This window comes from Ictalurus punctatus, chromosome 9 (genome assembly GCF_001660625.3).
Source record: "Ictalurus punctatus breed USDA103 chromosome 9, Coco_2.0, whole genome shotgun sequence".
In the NCBI taxonomy this organism is placed as follows: Eukaryota; Metazoa; Chordata; class Actinopteri; order Siluriformes; family Ictaluridae; genus Ictalurus; species Ictalurus punctatus.
Genome location: NC_030424.2, coordinates 23,578,797 through 23,600,793, shown reverse-complemented (window position 1 = coordinate 23,600,793; position 21,997 = coordinate 23,578,797). Strand labels below are relative to the sequence as shown.

Genomic DNA, 21,997 nt, shown 5'->3' with positions numbered 1-21,997 from the left:
AAGACAAAATAAAATACAAACTTTAGGAAGTAATCTCTACATAATCTCTAGACGTGCGCAATTTTAACTAATCTTACGTTGCGATCTAAAAACGCTGTAAGACTCTACATGCAACACTTGCCTTTTAATGTTGTGCTAAATGTTCTAGATTGACACTGAACAGAAATCTAAAATACCCCATATGATATTGGATTCACGTAAATATCAATTTATTGGAGAATCCATACACAGCACACGATTTAAACATGAGATTTCCCCAAACGTGACGTCAATACACAGGACAAAAGGTTATATCGGTAATTCAATGTTTTTCCCGCCTATAAACATTAGACAATTACACAGTAAAGCCTAACCCGTCAAAAACATTCCTAAAATATCCGCCGTCGGTAATCGAGGTCAGATAAAAACATTTCAAAAACATTAACTTTACAAGCTTTGAAGAAGATACAAATTGAAGGTCAACCCCGTTTAAATGTCAGCTCATAAATTCTTACATTTCGTTACTAAAAGCTCGTCTCGGTAGTTTCATGAATCTATTTTAACGAGAAATTCTTAGCAAGGAACTTTTAGTTCCACATAGGACATCTTTTAGTAGTACATCATTTGTGCCGGATCATGCCTGGAAGAGGATGCAGCACTTCTATGCTCAGGAACCATATGTGTGTGTGTGTGTGTGTGTGTGTGTGTGTGTGTGTGTGTGTATTTAATACAAACAAACAAACAAACAAATAATTAAATATATAGAATAAGAATGTGATGATAATAAAAACATGAAATAATACCATTTTTTATTTCCTTATTTGTCACCTCACTTCTAAAAAAATAAATAAATAAATAAATAAAAATTTTAAAAAATACAAAATTGGCTTTCCCCCAACCCCCGTCCATTTATGTTCCAGTACCGTGTGAATTAGAAATGAAGCACTGGTGGTAAAATAACATTCTGTGAAATTGGCCTTTAAACATTATGAACCATAACAAAAATGTGAATAAGACAGCAATTTTGCCTCTTACGTGTGATGTGCCACACTGAGCAGCTCATGTCCATGAGAATAATGTAAATTTCTCCGTGGATAAAACATCTTCCAACAACTTCTTAGATTTCACAATTCGCAAATTCATTCTTTTACATTAGTTAAACATTAGAAGCTACAAATTCGTTGTTGTTGATGTTTGAATAGTTAAGTTATGTGCTGTGAGCTTGGCTGCGAGTCATATTCCTTGCGTGTTCAGGCCTACTTAAGGCAATTAAACTGATTAAACTGACAAGGTGCTGAGTCAACATCGCCGAGTCATGGTTAAGGACATACTTGGAGAGTAAGATAACGCAGTTCTGCGCCCGCCGCCCATCGATGACGGACAGCTCCTTCACTTTCCTTGAGCTTAGGTACAAGTCATCCATTGAGCCAGTCTCCTTCTGCAGAGAGCAAGAAAGTGGAAGAGATGGGGGGAAAAAAAACATTCATCAGAACACATACAGTAGAGTATTTTAAGCACAGCTTGATATCTTACATTTAAATCTTTGGATGGTGTAACTTGGAATAAACCCGCCAAATATTTTCTTGGTACAATGTCTAAGGAAAAAAAAAAAACAACAAAAAAAAAACGACATACAGATAATATCTGTGATACATTGCTTCCCCTTCCTGAATCTCCTGATCTCATACCCAGATCATGAATGTGGCTGCATTCACCATGTACCACTGTCACAGGGATTCTGAAGCCATATTTCTGAAGCCATATCTTTCCAGTCAATGATAAAATACTGGTGTTGAATTAGATAAACAGAGGAAGCTGTGACAAAATGTAGTAAGCCACAAAACGGACATTACAGACATAACTTTCCATTAAACACTAGATGGACAGGAAACAGCTCCAGGATTCGGAGCAGACGGTTAAGTGAGGACTGTGTGACGGAGGCTGCTGAGGTGAGGATGTTTAAAGTACAGTGAGCTATTTATGGGTGAAAGCTTTTCCTCTGCTCTGTACGCAACTACAAGAGTGATTCAACAACCGCTGAACGGGCGTCCAAATAAGGCTCACTGCTTCCAGTGCTGTGGCTGATGGGATTTGGGTTTGGCGCAAGGTCAGAAGACTACTCCTACTCACTTTCAGACCTTGCCAAAACATCACTCACTACCAACTCGGCAGAAGGGATGGACAGAAGAAAACGAACCTTTAGGAAATACTGAGCTTATGGACTATTACTGAAGTGATTTAGCTAAAAACCTACAGGCACATTCATTAGAAATGATTTTTTTTAAGACCTCAGTTAAAATATGATGGGTACATTCACCAAATCAAGCCTAGTATTACTAAGCAGTGTTTAAATCTGTAATCAGCAATGTTGGCTCTCGTTAGAAACACAAATTGGGAAGTTTAAAACTTGTGTGTGAATTCTTGTCATCAGCCATAACATTAAAACCACCTGCTTAATATTGTATAGGTCCGACTTGTGCTGCCAAAGCAGCTTTGACCCGTCGAGGTGGGAACACCCCACACGGAACACCCCACAAGACCTCCTGTTTTGGAGAAGCTCTGACCCAGTCGTCTAGCCATCACAATCTGGCCCTTATCAAAGTCGCTCAGATCCTTACTCTTGCCCATTTTTCCTGTTTCCAACACATCAACTTCGAGACCTGACTGTTAACTTGGTGCATAATAAACCCCACCCCTTGACAGGTGCCACTGTAACAAGATAATCAATGTTAGTCACCTCACCTGCCGGTGGTTTTAATGTTATGGTCGATCTATGCATTTTATTTTATTAACAGCAGCAATAATGCAAATTTTTACTTAAAATAAATAGGACTTTAAAAAAAAATCACTGATTCCACCTTTAATTATTTAAACATCAAGCCTGTAGTTTTACATTCTAATGCCATTACATTGGCCCCCAATTTTATCTCTAAAATCTAAAGTCGTATTCATATTTATGCAAAACCTGCTGGCCCTACCTTCAACACATCCGCCCGAACACACTGAACCTACAAACGAACTAAAAGCAGTTTTAAGGTCGTGTGAAGGTTGTGAGGCTGGCAGCAGATTGTGGGAAAAGGCTCGAGGCCGAGGGCAGTGACTACACAAAACTAAAGACTCACCTGCTTGAAGGATTGGTTAGTGAGCAGCTCCTGGTCAGGCAGATGGAGAGAGCAGCACAGAAGGAAAAAAAAAAACATTGGAAGACATGCAGTGATTAGCGTCACAAGCAGCAGATCTACAGAAAAAAAGGCTCAGCCAGAGCTGGGCTGCAGATTCAGCTACACACACACAGAGAGCCACAGATTCTCACTACTAATGCTGTAAAAGACAAAAAAAACTACATAGCCATATAAGTCAATATGATGTGATGCATCTGAATTGGAAATGGTGTTGCCATGGTCTCTGTTGTTGGCATGGGTCAGTTAGCACAATGAAAGCGCTACAGATTCTACTCCATGCTTAAGCTCTTTATCAGGTCGAACATAACAAGCCATTCAGCGAAGAACAGCTGCTGTAAACGTGTGGTGGTCTGGGAAAACCCGTCGTATGTCATTGTGACTGGATCCTACGCATGACGTCTCAACTATCAGGAAGCATAAATATATTTCACCAAAATGACATGGAAATGTTTTTTTCCATTTATTTTTTTTTCTTGGCATGGCTGTCTTCCAAAATCTGCAACGATCATGTCGCGAAGGAGCCAGTTTAGTAAACGCAGACAATTCAACAAAATAGTCAGTCTACAGTACCTAAATATGTCTGAAGCTTTGCTAGAGAAGTGTCATTGACTCACACAGTGAATATCATAGGCCGAAGTGAATAGGAGTGAATATCACGTGCTAACTTATAGGGCGGCTGTGGCTCAGGTGGTAGAGCGGGTTTCCACTAATCGTAGGGTTGGCGGTTCGATTCCCGGCCCACATGACTCCACATACCGAAGTGTCCTTGGGCAAGACACTGAACCTCGAGTTGCTCCAGATGGCAAGTTGGCGCCTTGCATGGCAGCTCTGCTACCATTGGTGTGTGTAAAGCACAGTGTAAAGACACAGTGTAAAGTGCTATATAAGCGCAGACCATTTATTTCATGAAAACAGACAATCATTTTAAAAATGAACCAATTTTGTTTGTAATCAGATACCAGCTGTCAAAATGTCCGTCATGCTTCTGCACTGCATTCACAATGGAAAATGTCAATGCTATTTTCTTTCTTGGGGGTAATGAGATATTAAAATGATACAGCTTCTGGTTGAGATGCATGCAAAAGAGAAACAAATTCCGGTTTCTGAAGGCCTGTCGCTTCAGATCTAGATCGAGAATGTTGAATTTTCAGCATGTGAAGGGTTTTCCCAGGCTGCCACACAAACATGACTCTACAAGGGCAACGCTTCCAAGTTCCTACTGTAGATCATCTGCTCACCACTAACAAACATGACACGATATGCAAATGTGCGTCATTATTGCAAAATAGTTCAAACAACATATTCAAATCCTTCATACTTGCTGCCTCTGATACGCCGAAAACATCTTCTCAATATCTTTCAGGTCAAGGACTTTGAAAGCCCGCAGGTCATCGATGTCGTGCCAAATGGTACCAGTGATCTTGTTCTGTAAAAAAAAAAAAAAAAAAAAACAACAAGGAATGAGTCATTGTGAGGGAGGAGGGATCCGTAACTCAAAAATAATGACTGAAAATTGTTTGCCATTTTAAGATTTTCCCAAGGAGACAAAGCCAAAGCATGACGCAATGTTTGTCCAACTTTGTCCACCCGTGCTATTTATTTTAGGCTGATTCATGACGTTTAAGTGAGCTTGTTGGTTTGTTTAGTCATTACCGTGCCATGACGTGCTTACCTCGCCCAGCTTGGCCCAGTTGAAAGACTTGAGTGGGTGTGATGGCTGTGGGATGCTCTTGTTGCGCAGGCTCGTGCTGCTGCTGAAGGAAGCAGGCGCCGGTGGGAGTGGAGCACCGGAGAAGATGGGTGGAGCTCCGGGAGGAGGAGGCGGACCCCCTGGAGGAGGTGGTGGTGGAGGAGGAGCCGGGCAGAAGGGGAGTGGAGGAGGAGGTGGAGGAAAACCAGCCATTGTTGGAGGAGGAGGTGGAGGCATAGGACCTCCAGGTGGAGGAGGAGGTGGAGGGAACGCCATACTTCCATTCTAAATGAGAAACATGTAAGACAAATCGTCAATATGCAAAATATATTTAAGATTAGTGGAACAAATATGATTACACCATCCAGAAATAGTCAATCCATATCCACCAGAACTAATATAGGCTTTTTTTTGTTTGTTTGAGTATCTGTATGCTAAGTTATAATGCATTTCAAAAGACACCTTTGGTTTCTCAAACTGAATTCAACTCCAGTGTTTATTAAGATATATAACACGTACAATAATAGAGCATGATGCATGTTTATCACTGGCGTTAAATGAAGTGAAGGCCTTTTAAAGGTCTTTTAAATGTGAATGGAATTTGATTATTATGAAACTCTACAAGCTCACATTGTAAGTTATTATGCATTCTATAAAACAAATATAAATGCCTTTACAAGGCATAATGAATACTCGATTCCTAGGAAGTGTTTTTACTGCAGTCGTTTTTTTTTTATTTTTATATCGTGACAAGCATTTGTTGTTTGTCATAAAATATAAGAGCCTATCCTCAAAATATAGAAATGAAAACAAGACACCATTTTGCATGCAGCTGAACATTTCAGGGTGGCTGACGATCACGAGATCTAAACTGTTCTAGTTTAGAAAAGTTACACGAGCAGAAAGAGTGTACTCACAGAAATATCATTAATCCGAGAAGACAAGTCTAAAACTTGCTCCCTGGCAGAGCGCAGCTCTACTCCTTCTCTCTGCAGCTTGTCTTTCATCTTGTTCAGAGTCTTCATCATGTCTTCTTTCTCTTGTGTTTTGATCTCACACTCTCGCTCCTTCCTCTCAAGTCGGGCCATGAGTTCTGCATGCTCTAAAAGAACAGATACATGCATATACAGTCAAAAAAAAATTGTCTATCAGAACCTGAAGTTTAGTAACTGTTAGTCTCACACATTAAAAGAAACAGTCCAGAATGGCAATTGATTAAGTAAGGAATAAAACACATCGGGGTGTACTGTTATAGGAAAATGGTGTACGATAGATTGGCGTCATTGCTGAAACAATTTCTTCCTCTATTCCACAGAAATTGGCCAACACTAACATTTATTTATTTATTCATCAAAGGCTGACATGTAATGTTTAGGAAAACCGTGAAACAAGTTCCTGTTAGCACTTTGTTATAGCAGCTATAAACAGCCGCTCTCTCACCGGTTGCTCTTTAAAAAAAAACAACAAATTAATAAGATGAAAATGGAGCTTGACATGTTACTAAAACAACAAAGCCCTCTGTCCTCAAGAATTTCCCGTGTCAGAATACCTACAAGTTTTACCTACAGAATACCTACATAGCTTTACGTCTAACTGTTATAAAGCTCTGACACTGGAGACTCCTTACAAATATGTTGAATAAACTCCTCGCAGAAAACGTCACCATTAGATCTACTGCTATGACTAGATCTACTACTACCACCACAACCACCACCACCACCACCACTACTATTACTATGTCTAGATGTATTACTCCTCTACTACAACTACTACTACTAGATTATTTACTAATACAACTACTAATACTACTAGATCTTCTACTACTAATACTACTACTAGATCTTCTACTACTAACAATACTGCTAGATCTACTACTAATACTACTAGATCTTCTACTACTACTAATACCACTACTAGATCTTCTACTACTACTAATACTACTACTAGATCTTCTACTACTAACAATACTGCTAGATCTACTACTAATACTACTAGATCTTCTACTACTACTAATACTACTACTAGATCTTCTACTACTACTAATACTACTACTAGATCTTCTACTACTAATAATACTGCTAGATCTACTACTAAATCTTCTACTACTAATACTACTACTAGATCTTCTACTACTACTAATACTACTAGATCCTCTACTACTAATACTACTAGATCTTCTACTACTACTAATACTACTAGATCTTCTACTACTACTAATACTACTAAATCTTCTACTACTAATACTACTAGATCCTCTACTACTAATACTACTAGATCTTCTACTACTACTAATACTACTAGATCTTCTACTACTACTAATACTACTAGATCTTCTACTACTAATACTACTAGATCTTCTACTACTACTAATACTACTAGATCCTCTACTACTACTAATACTACTAGATCTTCTACTACTACTAGATCTTCTACTACTACTAATACTACTAGATCTTCTACTACTAATAATACTACTAGATCTTCTACTACTAATAATACTACTAGATCTTCTACTACTAAGAATACTACTAGATCTTCTACTAATAATAATACTAGATGTTCTACTACTAACAATACTACTAGATCCTCTACTACTAATAATACTACTAGATCTACTACTACTACAACTAGATCTACTACTACTACTACTACTACTACTACTAGATCTACTACTACCACTACTACTACTACTACTACTACTACTACTAGATCTACTACTACTACTACTACTAGATCTACTACTACTACTACTAGATCTATTACTGCTACAACTACTACTACTGCTAAATCTTCTACTACTACAACTAGATCTACTACTACTGCTACTACTTATTTTTCTTATAAAAAACCTTCTCCAAATTTACCAGTTCTTTGCATATATTTTCTGTTTTGTCAAAAGTAAGTTCAAATAAAAATATGAATATAGTGTGTTCAAAAACTTTATACTAGAAAACTATGCAAGCACACACACTGATATAAAGGCTGTGTCTGTATATACATTACCTTTCCTGAATTTCTCAGCCTGGTCTCGCCACTGTTTCACCTCATTCTCATTGACGAGCCTGCCAGCAGAGAAAGAAGAAAAGGAAGAGAAAAAAAACAACAACCCATCAGCCTGCTGTGCTCAAATATGTTTAGGTAGAAAGATTTTGTTCTTCTGCTTTAATTTGCTTCACTTACCTTCACCCTCACTAATTAATGAACTGATTGTGTTATTTTTATGTAAGGGTAATTGTTAATGTACAAGGTCAGGGATATTTTATAGGCTGAACTGCATCATTAACATGAATGGGGTTATTTCCATTTAAACCCATGAACACAGGAACACACACAGTTAGGCTGAGTTTAAAAAATATATATATAAAAAAACAACTTTCATAGCCATTTAATGACTAAAACAAACGCTAACAGGTCAGCACGCATTTATCATGAACTGTCAACATTAGCTGTTGACGTTTGTATGTAAGCGTCATTAAATAGTTATGCATCTTGACAGAAGGTTTTAGTTAAGCATAAGATTAGGGTTATGAGACCTTCTGGGAAAAAAAGCTTAAAATGAAACACCTGGATGACCGCTGCTTTCCGTAGCTGAGGAGAACACAAAGAAAGTGAGACAAGAGAATTACAATCAACTCATTGAAGTAATACAGGTATGGAATGGAGGAAAAATACGGATGTTCAATATAAATCTCGGAGAAAAAAAAAAAAAAAAAGATACTGTATAATGGAGAGTGTTGTCTCTTTCCTAACAAGCAAACATGTTAACGTTGACACTTTTGATTTATTTGAAACAACAATTTCTGCCCTTCAAAAACTGAATAAAACACGGAAAGGTAAAACAAAAAGTTTTCAGCTTCCAGCCAACACCAAGACGGATATTCTCCATTTTTACTGCTAAAAAAAAAAAACATCTGGACAAATGGCTATTAGTGAAAGCAGAAGATCCTTCTCGGCTCTATAGTGCCATTTTAGTGAATAGGTTTGGTGTTGTTAATGTTTGTACTGGAAAGAACTGCACTATAGTGTAAGAATTAGATAAACACAGTTCAGTAGGAGCTGGCAGAGAGCCGAACGCACTGTACAGGCAAGCTTCTCTTCTAAAGCGTTTTCCAATCTCGCCTTCTCACTGGAGACCAAACACATTAATCACGGACTTTGGCTTGCCTTTGCTAATGATGATGGAGAATGGAAGTGTGTGAATGCCGGCTATTTGGCCTGAACACACAGCGACTGAAAAGGGCAAAGACAAGTAAAAGAGGGATGACAGAAAGATGGACAGAGAGAAGTGGAAAATAATGACAATGCAAAGTCTGGATAGTGGAAGGACGGCAGGAAATGGGATCTACTATAATTTAACTGATATGAGAGAGAATGAGACAGGGAGAGAAGAGGAAGATACTTCAGGAAGAAAAGAAAAAAAAAAGCAAGGAGCCAAGACAAACAAAATGGGGTAGAGTGAAAGAGTTACATAATCTCAGAAAAGGAAAAAAGTACTCAATATCTTTTGTTTGGTGATTGGTGATTCTGACGAACCGTACACACACTTAATCTGCACTTAAAATTGTAGGATCAAATGTCTTTGAAGTATTTCCATTGCTCTTAATAAAGCTCAAAGTGTGTGTGTGTGTGTGTGTGTGTGTTTGGACTAATTCAATTAAAGTTGTAAATTTCAGGCACCTACATCAATGTTATGTTAACTCACATCATCCTTGATTCCTCAACAGTTCACTGCAAGTGCATTACGAAAATGCAAACTCTCTCTCTCTCTCTCTCTCTCCCCCTCCCTCCCTCCCTCCCTCATCAGAGGAAGCTAGTGCTGTTTCTCTCATTACTGTGCTCTTCAGTCAAGCTTGAATCCTTCTCATCCCACAGGAGTAGGCACTGCCAGGCTGCACTTTGATCTGCACTAGAACTGAAGCTCAACTCCTTACTTCTTTTCAAGGTTACAGTCACAAAACATGCAGCACTTACATTCTAATTATGTTCCTGACGTTGAAATTGTCCAAAGGAGAAACATCTGGGTCTTCCCCTTTGTCGTCCTGCAGAACAATCTGTTGAAGGATTCGGTCTAGAAGCTGCCACTGCTGTACACTGCCCGCTCCACGTTTATCTGCGATACACAAATACTGCTGTTTAATACAGCAACGGCCAGCTGATACAATGGAGAAATGTTACTCAGTGATTAAGACACTGTACTGTTTATACCTTTTGTTGGACTTTTGGTGCATTTTGTTCTGTTGTTATTACTAATTCTTGCCTACTCCCTATTTCTTCCATACTGTACATTGATAGCTATTAATCTGGGAGGGTGAATGCTAATACATGCTTTCCTTTCCTACACGCTCACCCCGGTGTCCTGGTGAAATTCCCACAGTGGCCATCTCCATCACGGCCCCCTAATAATCCCCATCTCTGAATTGGCCACATCATTCTCTCCTCTCCACTAATAGCTGGTGTGTGGTGGGCGTTCTTTGGAATGGAGCGTTCAACAAACACATATGGGTATGGTGGTCAGGTGTTCTTTCAAGAACGTAATCAAAATGATCCAGCAACAAAATACAAATGTAAAGCCAGGAAATGGTTTAAAAAAAAAAATACTTTCAATTTATAATTCATGATTTTTGCAGTTTAGGATTGTTGCTATGGAGTACATCACGGATTTTGTTGGTTTTTGAATTCAAAGAACTTCGGAATTACAGCATTTAATTTAGACATTAAATGTAAACTTCTCGGCTGAATAACCTAGACCAAAAGTACCCTAGACTTTGTTTTTGTGATTGAATCCTCTCAAGGGAATCAGAAAATATAAGGGACTATCATGTTTCAGTATGCAAATACATGATGTACAATGCTAGGATACCAGAGGAATAGTATGGCTACATGTATTGCATTCACAGAATCTGGATTTCTTGATGAAGATAAAAGGTATAGGCACCAATTATCATTGTTTAACTGCCAATAATTCAATGTGCATTCAATTCAGAAAGAGATCATATTCAGTCAGACACATTTTGGGTGACTGATTACTACAAATAGCTAATGTCAGTCCTGGGCTGCTAGAAAAATGAGCCTGGTTTAGTTGATGAGCACTCACATGGCATCTGCAGGCAGTGCTGGAGAATAGACAGAAGATGAGGATAGGCATCTGTGTGGCTCAGCTTCTTCTTAATTAGCTCAAACATCTGGCCAGCGCTCTTCGTATCCACGTGCGTCTGCAAGGAAATCCCCATTCATTTCCCCAATTAGAGCAAAATTTCAATGAAAAGTAGACTGGATTAAAATGTTTAATGCTTGTAGACATGTGCAGCCTGTCAGTTTTGGGTGAGCTGGCTAACGGGACTTACAATGTCGAAGCGTTTGGCCAGTTCGCTGTCATCTTCATTCCGCACCATCTCGAAAAAGTCCAAATGTCTGAAATGGAGAAAATGGGCAGCGAATCGAATGATTTCTCAATGGCTTGCTGGCAACTGATTGGTGGCTTGTCCTCTGACTAAAAGTCTCTGACCTGTCGAGAGTTGCGTTCTCGTGACCTCTGAGCTTGTCGATGACTGGCTGGATCCCCAACATTAAGAACTCGTACCTTAGATGAAGACGAAACTCAAGATTGTCCTGTGCACAAAAGCAAAGCAAGTCCTTCAGTACGGCTTACAATGGCACTTGGAACTGGTGAAAAGATCTATTGACGTTTTGGTGCAGAAACATTAGCATGAAGGTTTATTGATCAACTGACCTCTCCAGGTCCCGCATTTAGCACAGCGTTGATGAAGGACATGATGGCAGTCTTCAGGTTGACCTCGTCCCTGTAGCGGCCTGTGCTCCTGTCCAACTCATGCAGAAGAGTCTGGAAGGCAATGATAGTATAGTCTGACTACTGGATTCAAGCCACAGAAGCTTATCCTAATGTGTGTTTGATTCAAGAACTTTTGGCTTACACATTGGAACCAAAGCTTTAAAAGAAAGTTATGAGGAAATAAAAATATATAAAATATGAATAAAAGCAAAAAAATACATCCATGGATGTTTATTATTGGAAACAAAACAAAACAAAAAAATCCTATTTTTCATTGGATATGTGCCACCTTGTTGTAGTTCCAAAATATACCTAGTATTTTGCACCATATTACATTTGATGGCATGTGTTGTTTTTTTATTTCTATTTGTTTGAAAAGACAAATTAAAACATTTCACCCATAGACACATTTCAACTGTCTTTGTTCTCCCCAGGTTTCAATCATTTAGCACTATGAAAATGGCATCAAGCTAACTCGTAGTTACTTATTTATTTAAACCCAGGTTAATGCAACAGAAGAAAAAAGTTTTATTAGATCATTAAAGAGAAGACTTCATTTATATTTACCTTTATCTACTTAGGTTTCAGCATACAGCCATTTATCATCTTAAAAATATTTGCTTGTGTGTTAAATTGACACTGTCCTGTACGTCCAAAAGAGTCAATAGGTCACTGGCAGAAAGCCATGTTACCCACTAATGTTTGAAAGTGTCTCATTACTTGTCGCCAAGCATGACAAAAATATTAGAACAAACAGACAGGCATAACAAATGGCTCTACATACATTTATGGTCCATAAAACAGGACCTTTGGAAGTGTGTGTAGCTGTTGTTCTTCACAGCATGTGCCACAGTTAAAGGTACAGACACATATGAAGTATATTTTGATATGCTATAACTGCCAAGATGGCCCTATATATATATATATATATATATATATATATATATATATATATATATATATATATATATATATATAAATCTAGCTTTTCAACTCTCAACTCCTTTTCAATCCAGGTATTTAATATTTCAACAATATGCCAATTTTTTTTTTTTTTTTTTTTTTTTTTTTTTTTTTTTACACATACAGTATGAGCAGCATTACATACTACAATGATAAATAATTTACTGCCATTATAGAGACTAAGATAGAACATAATAATATGGAAAAACTCAACTATGTTTGTTTGCATTTTGCATAGTCACTTTTCAATGAAGATGGCTGCTGAATAGTTATGGGTCTATTTGTGAGTTTGTGGCATTCCTGTGGACCTACACTCAACCTAAACCTCAGCCGAACCACCTAGGAGGAAAAAATAAGCAGCTACGGTTGGTCTTCACCGACGTCCAGCGGTGATATGCCAAGACAGCGCCAACAGAGTAGGGCAAATAATGACAACATCAAATACACCAGTGGTATTAGGTTGTGGACAGAATCCAGCAGCCTCAGAATGTAATCAAACTGCCAGACCAACTGTATTCAACAAAACTTCGTGAAGGTCCTGTTATATTCCGTACAATCCCTTGCTTAGAAAGGTCCATAGAAGCAACTAAAATTACTCAAAGATGGCAACATTTATCTAATCCCTAACCATTAGTAATGGAGTAGCTGAACTATGCCCAGTTTTTCATATATGTTGATCAGTTCTGCTGCAGTATTTTTGAGTCCTTGGTTTGATCAGTTGGAAATACTTTTCTCGATCTGCATTTAGGCCACAGTCTGTCAGATGATGACCCCTACACAAGATTGAGGTAGTATAGCTAGTCGATTAGGTAGACAGCTATACAGCTAGCTGGGCGCTCCTTTATTCATAATAGTATGCAGTGCACCAGACATTTCTTTCTGGAATGGAGTTCAATTTTCTCCTATTCAACTCTAACCAGACATCACAGTACCTGGAAGCGTGTCCTCTCAGCGGCGTACTTCTGATAGTGCGCCATAGCCTGCAGCACTTTCTTATGGCCATCAGGTACCAGGCAGAGAGCACCAAGGATCTCCAGCACGGCCACCTTGGTCTTGACGTTGTCCTGGCGCAAGCTCTGGGAGATGGTGTCGATGCTCTGTGGGTGGGCCAGGACGTGCGCTCGGCCCTGAGAGTTGTTCATCAGTGCTTTGATGCAGCCGATGACGGAAGTGTGGATGCGGCTCTCTGATGTCTCGTAGTCCATGCTCCTCAGGAAGTTCAGCAGACACGTGAGGCCATCCAGTTCGATGAAGCGCGTCACAAACCTGTACAGCGAGAAACCAAATGATTGCGTCAAAGCAGGAAAGTCCAAAGATTTTCACATACATCTGAAGCTTCATTTGAGAAAGTCAGAGACGTGTGGATGCCGGAAGGTTTCAACAACACCAGGAACGATATCAAATAAGGGTTAAAACATTGTGTTGATCTGCCCTTCTCCTTCTCCATTCTCTTGTACCCACAGCTGTCTTGGCAGGCTCATAACCCAGATGCCTTCCACAGAATCTCACACTTACAACTGTTCGTTCCGACAGTATGAAGGAAACAATTCTTTTAGCCCTCATTCATCATAGCAGCCGAAGTGACAGTGCTCATTAGTCAGGCTAATTAAAGTCAATCACACTGTTAACATGGCTGCTTCATCACAGCTCTCTCAAATGACCTGTGTTTATAAATACAGATGGGGTATGATATCAACTTTTGTGACGATCTGCCATATCCCCCCCCCCCCATATTTATGGCACATTTCATGTAAACCCTACGTGAAGCTGGAAGTCATTGGTTAAAACAGTCAAAGGGACAAAATGTTATCCATTTTTGATACAATACCAATATAAGGGCTTTGTAGAATGGCTTATATCCAATACTGATCCAATGTTATCATCAGAGATGCCATAAAAACGTAGATCCGGACCTGAAAACATTTCCATTCAACCTGATTTGATATGGTTTTTTAAAAATTTTTTATCCCATTTGCTCGCAATTTGGTCATTTGTCAATCACCACCCAAGAGCTAGCTTTCCTCACACGACAGCTACCAAGTGAAGTCCAATACATGTTTCCTCCAAGACACATGAATCCAAGCATGAAATCTTTTCAAACTGCTACGCCAGCTGGACACATTCAGAGGAAAGCGCGATCTACCCTCTTTTACATACACCAGCTCACAGAGGTCCACGATTGGCTAGTGTTGCTCAACTATTCAATTCAATTCAATGGTATTTGTATAGCGCTTTTTTTTTTTTTGTCTCAAAGCAGCTTTACAGAAATATATAAACACGGGATACAGATTTTAAGTGTGTGTGGAGAGAAGTGTGGCGAGGGAAAAACTCCCTAAGATGATATGAGGAAGAAACCTCATGAGGAACCAGACTCAGAAGGGAACCCGTCCTCATCTGGGCAACAACGGATAGTGTGAAAGTAAAAGAAAGTTGTACTAGACAGGGGGAAGAGTAATACAAATGTCCATCGAGACACCATGGCCAATTCCGCTCTCTTGGACTCCTGACCACGGATGACCTTTAACAATAGACAATATCACAATGCAGTTTTACAAAACTCTAGATGTAGATCCTTAATGAGCAAGGCAGAGGAGACAGTGGCAAGGAAAAACTTTCTGAGGTGACATGAAGAAGAATCCAGACTCAAAAGCGAACCCATCCTCTACTTGGTGACACAGGATATTGATATTCCATATTAGAACAGATCTCCATTCATACAGGAAGTCTTCCTGCTTCCAGCAATGCCCTTGATGATACCTTTCCAGACCAAATACAGCTCACCTGGAAGAGCACAGCTGCCTTCCCAAAGTTCTGTGGATCTCTGGGAGCAGAACACGCATTAGATCACAGCTGGCCTGCACTCAATATACTACTCTACACACTCGATTTTTAACACGACAATCTGGATTCACCGGTTATCCTATTTCCACATCAACTCTAGAGCGAACGTTCAGATCTCTCAAAACATCTCACATGATCTACACTCTGGAGTGGATTTAGGCGGCCTGTTCTGAAGTGATCTTGACAATAAAAGGCAGTTCTGTAATGCAGCAGCTGTTTAAATCCTCATTGCCCTTCTTTCCATTAGATGCGCTTAGCATCTGGACTACTTGGGAGGACAAGTAACATTTGGGTTTGGATCCCACATTTGTTAGCCATGAACACTCTCCCGAGCTAATGAATAGAAAAAAGAAAGAAAGAAAGGAAAAAAAAGAAAATCGGCCTTGCCTTATTTGACGTACACAAAAACATATGTGCGTAACTCAGCTACGACCTCGGCTTTGATGCTGACGTGTCTGAAACTGAGGAATGCCTACGCTGAAAGATCACTCAGTTCTCACCAAGCATATCGCTCTCCTTATCCTACCTCTATTTCATATCCATCATTAATAACACGAGTATGGAACATACTCTCTCTGTGCCGACTGCCTCACTCGGCCAGGAGTCATACATTCTGGAACCGACGCTGTATGCTTAACTCTGAGGACACAAGACTCCCCCCGTCGCCCAAACACCGCGCAGAAAGAAAGAGCTCACGGCATGCAATATGAGCCAAGACACAGACAGACACAATCTGTGCCAAAGAAGCCTCTACTTAAGCCTTGGCTCTGGAATAATGAGGTCAGTTCGAACCAGTTAAAAAGGCCACCTTCTTGAAACGGTGAATTTTGTTTCCAATAACAATAAAAATAAAAAAAACCCAGCTTTTTATGGTGTAGTTTGTAGTGTTTAAAAGTGTTTCTAGACCTATAGTAATCATATATCCAGCCTCACTATTCAGACTTAATACATTCCGGAAAACTGTATTTAATAATAATTTTTTTTAAAAATGGGGTTGCTATTTCCCGTTATTTTAATGGGGGAAATTAAAACGCATTCCAAGCCCATCTGGACTTCCCAAACAACTCTCCGAATATCACGTAAACCCTGTAAAAACACCAAATGAACTAACTTCCATTCATCTTCTCACTGAGAGTGTGTGAGTTTGCTTTCTTCTCAATGAAGTGCGCTAATTGGACAATAGGTAATGCACAATACTCCCTCTGTGTTAGGTCTGTAATCTCTAATCATCGAATAGGATTGGAATCATCGAATAGGATACAGATAAGAATAAGAGGCACGTTGTTCATTATTACACACTGTTACTTTTAAAAAGCTGGCCAGAAAGGTTTACAGGGTGAGACATCTTATTGAGACTTAGAGGTGCGCATCAGGAGTGGGATCCTATGGCACGTGACAAAAGTCGCGCAAACTAGGGGTTATTACGATACTCACGATGCAAAGATTAGGCCACACCCACTTTGAGGTTAAATTTGAATATAGATGGAGATATTTGGAGCACTAAACAAATACAGATAGTGGCATTGCGTTACGCCCCTACTCTATATACTATCACATAATAGAGGTAGTCCCGTCACATGCGGCTGATGTGGTGTCTTTTTAAACGTCCTTTACACACACTCTGGAATGGTACCGGTAGTGTCATGCCAAATATACTAATGTACCGGAGAGCGAGAAATCTTCACTAAATACCAAGATTTGTTGTGGCAGGAATTCCGATGATGGGAGTCCAGATATTTAAAACAGTATGGGAACATGCCTACTCATCTCATGAGACACAAATAGATTAAACGGAAAGGCCGGAATCGCTTAGGGGAAGCAGGCGGCCTGTCAATATTTTCATCAATCAGAATTCAGCTCTCGTTAAAAAAACAAAACAAACAAACTATAAACTGCTTCTTTAAAGTATAAAAGAGGCATGACTGGTTTAATACAGCTAGAAATGTGAGGTGGATTCTCCTCATCAAAAGAGCGATTCCCCCAAAAATATTGGTTTGCGACAAGGGTATTTTGTAAGCACACCGAGTATTAGCGAAACCTAATTCCGAATAAACCATGCGTCTTTTCCCTTCTGCAGTTGCTGCAGTTCTCAAAAGACCTCACACACATGTGAATGAGCTCATAGAAAAAAAATTTCCCCTATACAATGAAAAGGCAGACGGCAGCGTAGCGGTACTTGCCGCCAGAGGTGTCAGGCGCTCATGGGGGAAATGTCACATGATCCTAGTACCATACTGCATAAATAACCTATAAAAATAATCCATCTGATCCTCTTTCTGCAACCCTGCTGAACAAAAGCGCCTGAATTAAAACACTATAAATCATTCAGCTGAATAGACCGGGTGGCCCAGGCTGGCGTGTGTGCCACATGGGGCAACTTTGGCACTGGGGAATTTGGCACATTGTGTGTTTAGATAGAACATGTGCAATGAGACAGAACGTGTGTAAAATGCTCATTTTAACAAGCCACACTGGATGAATATAACACTGCTGACTCCCATAAGTGCAGACGTAATGTATCCTCTAGGAGCATATAAGATTCAACCAGCTGAGATACAGAGATGACTAGAAATGTCAAAACAATCAAAAACACACACCTAGTCTGCACTAAAAACACTCCTTATAGAATCCGGTTGGACTGTGTGGGAGAAACAGCTGGGGTAGCACAGCATTGTTTAAAGCTCGGCCAACGCAAACGCCACCTCACAGCACAGTATCTGCCGGCCAAAGCCGCCTCGCTCGCTCTCTCGTCTCGTTTCCCTTCGGACCGTGCAGAGCTCGGCTACTATATTCACACGGCACCGGGAGAAAAACATGACTCCGTCCAAAATCTTCAAAGGTGCAGTGTTGAGTTTCCGTGAAGGCATTTGACAAATGTGAAAACAAAGACGTTTGGTAGGTTCAATCTATCCAGCCTTTTAGCCGTTTCTGAGCTCACTCTGTCAATATTTTGAAGCCTAATATTTGAACGAGACGCAGAGAGCGAGAACTCTGGATTATTTTTGTAAGCTGTGGAAAGGACAAGAAGCCACCGATCTCAGGTCACCTTTTTCTCTCAAAAGGCTTGAGGTCAAAATATCTTTCGAGCACTACCGAAAACAATGCAAAGACACATTTTAGCACCTAGTGGGATAGACTATACAGCAGGGGCCGTCAGGTGGAGGACCGCAGTCAGACGCAGACCCAGCAAACCAACTTCAGAGGACCAAACAGAGTACTTGAAAAAATACTGTAGCAGAAGAGATCAACTTTTCAAATGGATAAGTTCAGTGACCCTAGTTTGGTTTTTCCTCCCAATATAGTCATTTGCTAGTTCCAATACACTAGCTAACTCTCCCCTATCAGATAACGGCCCCCGACCGTCATGGTGGGTGGAGGATAGCACATGCGTCCTCCAAGACACGTGAAGCCACCTACCATGACTTTTTGAACTGCTGCTCATGCTGTAGAACAGGGCAGCTGAACACACTCACAGGAAAGCACCATCTGCCCCCTTCCACGTACATGAGCTCAGAGACCCCATGATTGATTAGTATCAGCAACAGCTGGCTCTAGTCTTTGCACATGCATTATGTAAATTATTTCGCTGAAGGAATCAACCCAGAGACTAGATACAGGGCTAGAGATATTACATTTCAAACACTTTCACAGATTTCTCAATGTATTTATTGTCTCTGGACTGATTTGCAAACTGACAACACGCCTTGAATGGGAGAAAAAAAAAAAAAAAAAAAAAAAAAAAAAAAACTCTTTTTTTTTTTTTTTTTTTTTATACACCAGAGGCCAAAAAATGGAATTTCCACCTGTTTTTGGAGGTGTCTGTGCTCAGCACTGAATTTGTGTGTGATGTCCCACTCCACAGTAGTGGTTAACGGCTCATATGAAAGGCTTTAAGAATTGGTAGTTTTTCCCCCCTAAGTATTTATTTATTTATTTTTACCTAGTCTACTAAGTTTAAATTTTATAATTTTATTGTGGCAGTTGTGCTGTATATAGGGTTTTACTATCAAAAAAGCTTTAGTTGTGCTGTCCATTTTATCTCTGCACCAATGTTATTGTAGAGAGGTGTGAACTGTTTGCCCAGCAGGGGGCTCACCCCCTTCCCATCACCCTGCTCAAAAGCAAATAAACACAGAGTCACGATACTCTACACACAGAAACCCAACTCATAACACACCTGTGTCGATAAAATAACGAATTTCTATACTGATTGAAAATGTCCGATAAGTCGATTTAACGCAAGTATACTATGAGAAAGGGTTAAAGTCAATTAGGCAGAAAAGTTGTGTGTTCATTCTTCCTGCATCAAAATCAAAATAGATGTGTCTCATCTGTTCAGAGACTGTGGTGCTACAAAACTGCAAAAAACTACAAATCAAAACAACCTCTTTAAATTGATGTGCCTTATTTATAGCCATTATCTAGTCATTAATGATTACGCATTTAAAAAGGTCATTATTGTTACCACTTGGTTATGTTGGTTGCTTATTGTAAATTGTTATTATTTTGTTTAAAAGATCTTTTTTTTCTCCATTTAGTACTGCCCTTCAGACGCTAAATAAGATACATATCTCCCAGAAGACAAAATACTAACAATTTTCATCCTGCTCAAAAGTTGAATTAACGTATCGTGTTGCCTTCTTGAGCTTCAGTGAATGGTTACACATTATGTAATAGTTGTGTACGAGTCCCTCAGTTGTCCTCAGTGTGGAAGATGGATCTCAAAATCATATAGCCACTGCTGAAAAGGGGTCAAATATGCAGAAGATGCTGGAAAACCATAGAATGTGCAGGACCTGGAGGATTTTTCTGAAGAACAGTGGGCAGTTTAACTGCTCAGGACAAACAAGGGACTCATGAACAACTCTCACAAAACATAAACACAGTCGTTCATCATCCAGGTAACGACACACAGTATTAAGAATCAAGGGTATGGAAACTTTTGAACGGGGTCATTTTTTTATAAATTCAGCAAATATCATGTCTTCTGGATTATCTGTAAACATCTGTTATGTGAAATAGCTTATTCAGGACAGAACTAAATAAAAACAAAATGCAATTTTCATGATTCCTCTTATTATTTTGTTAACAGTATTAAGATTTAGCAGATTCTGCAAGGGGTATGCAAACATTTGTATATATACATATATATACACACACATATATATATATACACACACATACACATATATATATATATATATATACATATATATATATATATATATATATATATATATATATATATATATATATATATATATACATACATATATATATATATATATATATATATATATATATATATATATATATATATATATATATATATATATATATATATACACACATATACATATGTATACATATATATATATATACATACATACATATACATATATATATATATATATATATATATATATATATATATATATATATATATATATATACATACATACATACATACATACATACATACATACACACACACACACACACACACATATACACATATATATATACACATATATATATATAAAAATGCAGCACACTGATTCACACCCACACACACACATCTAAACTGGGATTTCACCTTATCCCCAGCTCAGATAAGTCTCTCTCTACGAGTCACCACAATAGATGAAGCCACATCCCTCAGATCAGAAATGATTATGCATTGCTGAGTGATCCAAGCTTCATTAAAGCCTATTTCGGGACCTCGTCTACATGAGAGAGATGGAGTGTAGGGAGGACAGGAGTGCAGTGTAGACATGGAGCCTTTGTTGTGGTTGCACTGTACACCAAACCAGGAAATGCCCGTCATCTGGACGGTCCTTATAGCGGAGGGCGGAGGAGTGGAAAAATCAGCCGAAGATCTAGAAGAAACCTCTAACTCGACTCTGAATGTGTGTGTTAGCCGAGCTGACACATCATGATGAGTGGAGCAGGATGGGGATTGATTTAGTCCAACAGCTATAATTAGAGACTGAGACAGAGATCGGGGACTGCAAGAACTCAATTTAGTCTGATAGGCATATGCACAACAGATTTCTCACTAAATCTCTCCTCGGTCATGACTCCTCAGGCAGCCACTGCTTCACATCCCAGCTCATCCAATTAACACAGTCGGCAAAGACTTAAAGTAATGACGCATCATGGGAGCAGTATTAACATCCAGTGTAAACAGCGACTAACTAAATTACAGTAGCAATTTACATTCTAAACAAATTCCAATGGCTTCGGATCAACTTTGGACTCTCTTGAGCTCCAGACAGTATACAGAACCTTCTGAAGACTTCAGGAGGTTGGAAATGTCACTTTCTGGAACAGAAACATTTGAGCAAGCCGCTGATTATCGCAGTGATGAAGTGGTAGGAATTGGCAGGAGATTCAACACACCATCTTTGGGAACCTCTTATTAAATATATACCATATATTAAATATATACCATCTCATCACAGGGCAATGATGGGCAATGGCTAATGAAGCCATTTCCGATGGAGTCAGTGCTCATAGGAACAATGTTTTCTTAATTTTTGCAGTTCATAA

General features: G+C 39.2%; 1 protein-coding gene across 6 annotated transcripts in view; it reads right to left on the bottom strand.

The window, feature by feature from the left end:
- Positions 1-21,997, bottom strand: part of daam2 (dishevelled associated activator of morphogenesis 2) — a 112,122-nt gene that overhangs the window by 19,789 nt on the left and 70,336 nt on the right. For 3 of the 6 annotated variants that reach the window (XM_047157810.2, XM_047157808.2, XM_047157811.2), the window contains exons 6-18: positions 13,537-13,870; positions 11,582-11,692; positions 11,357-11,460; positions 11,196-11,262; positions 10,946-11,063; positions 9,823-9,961; positions 8,416-8,439; positions 7,855-7,913; positions 5,769-5,953; positions 4,834-5,136; positions 4,480-4,587; positions 3,102-3,131; positions 1,311-1,417 (exon numbers count right to left, since the gene is read on the bottom strand). In XM_047157810.2, coding sequence (XP_047013766.1) covers positions 1,311-1,417; positions 3,102-3,131; positions 4,480-4,587; positions 4,834-5,136; positions 5,769-5,953; positions 7,855-7,913; positions 8,416-8,439; positions 9,823-9,961; positions 10,946-11,063; positions 11,196-11,262; positions 11,357-11,460; positions 11,582-11,692; positions 13,537-13,870 — 1,689 coding nt within the window. The remainder of the gene's footprint in view (positions 1-1,310; positions 1,418-3,101; positions 3,132-4,479; positions 4,588-4,833; positions 5,137-5,768; positions 5,954-7,854; positions 7,914-8,415; positions 8,440-9,822; positions 9,962-10,945; positions 11,064-11,195; positions 11,263-11,356; positions 11,461-11,581; positions 11,693-13,536; positions 13,871-21,997) is intronic. The other 3 variants (XM_047157809.2, XM_017476041.3, XM_017476043.3) reach the window with 3 other exon arrangements.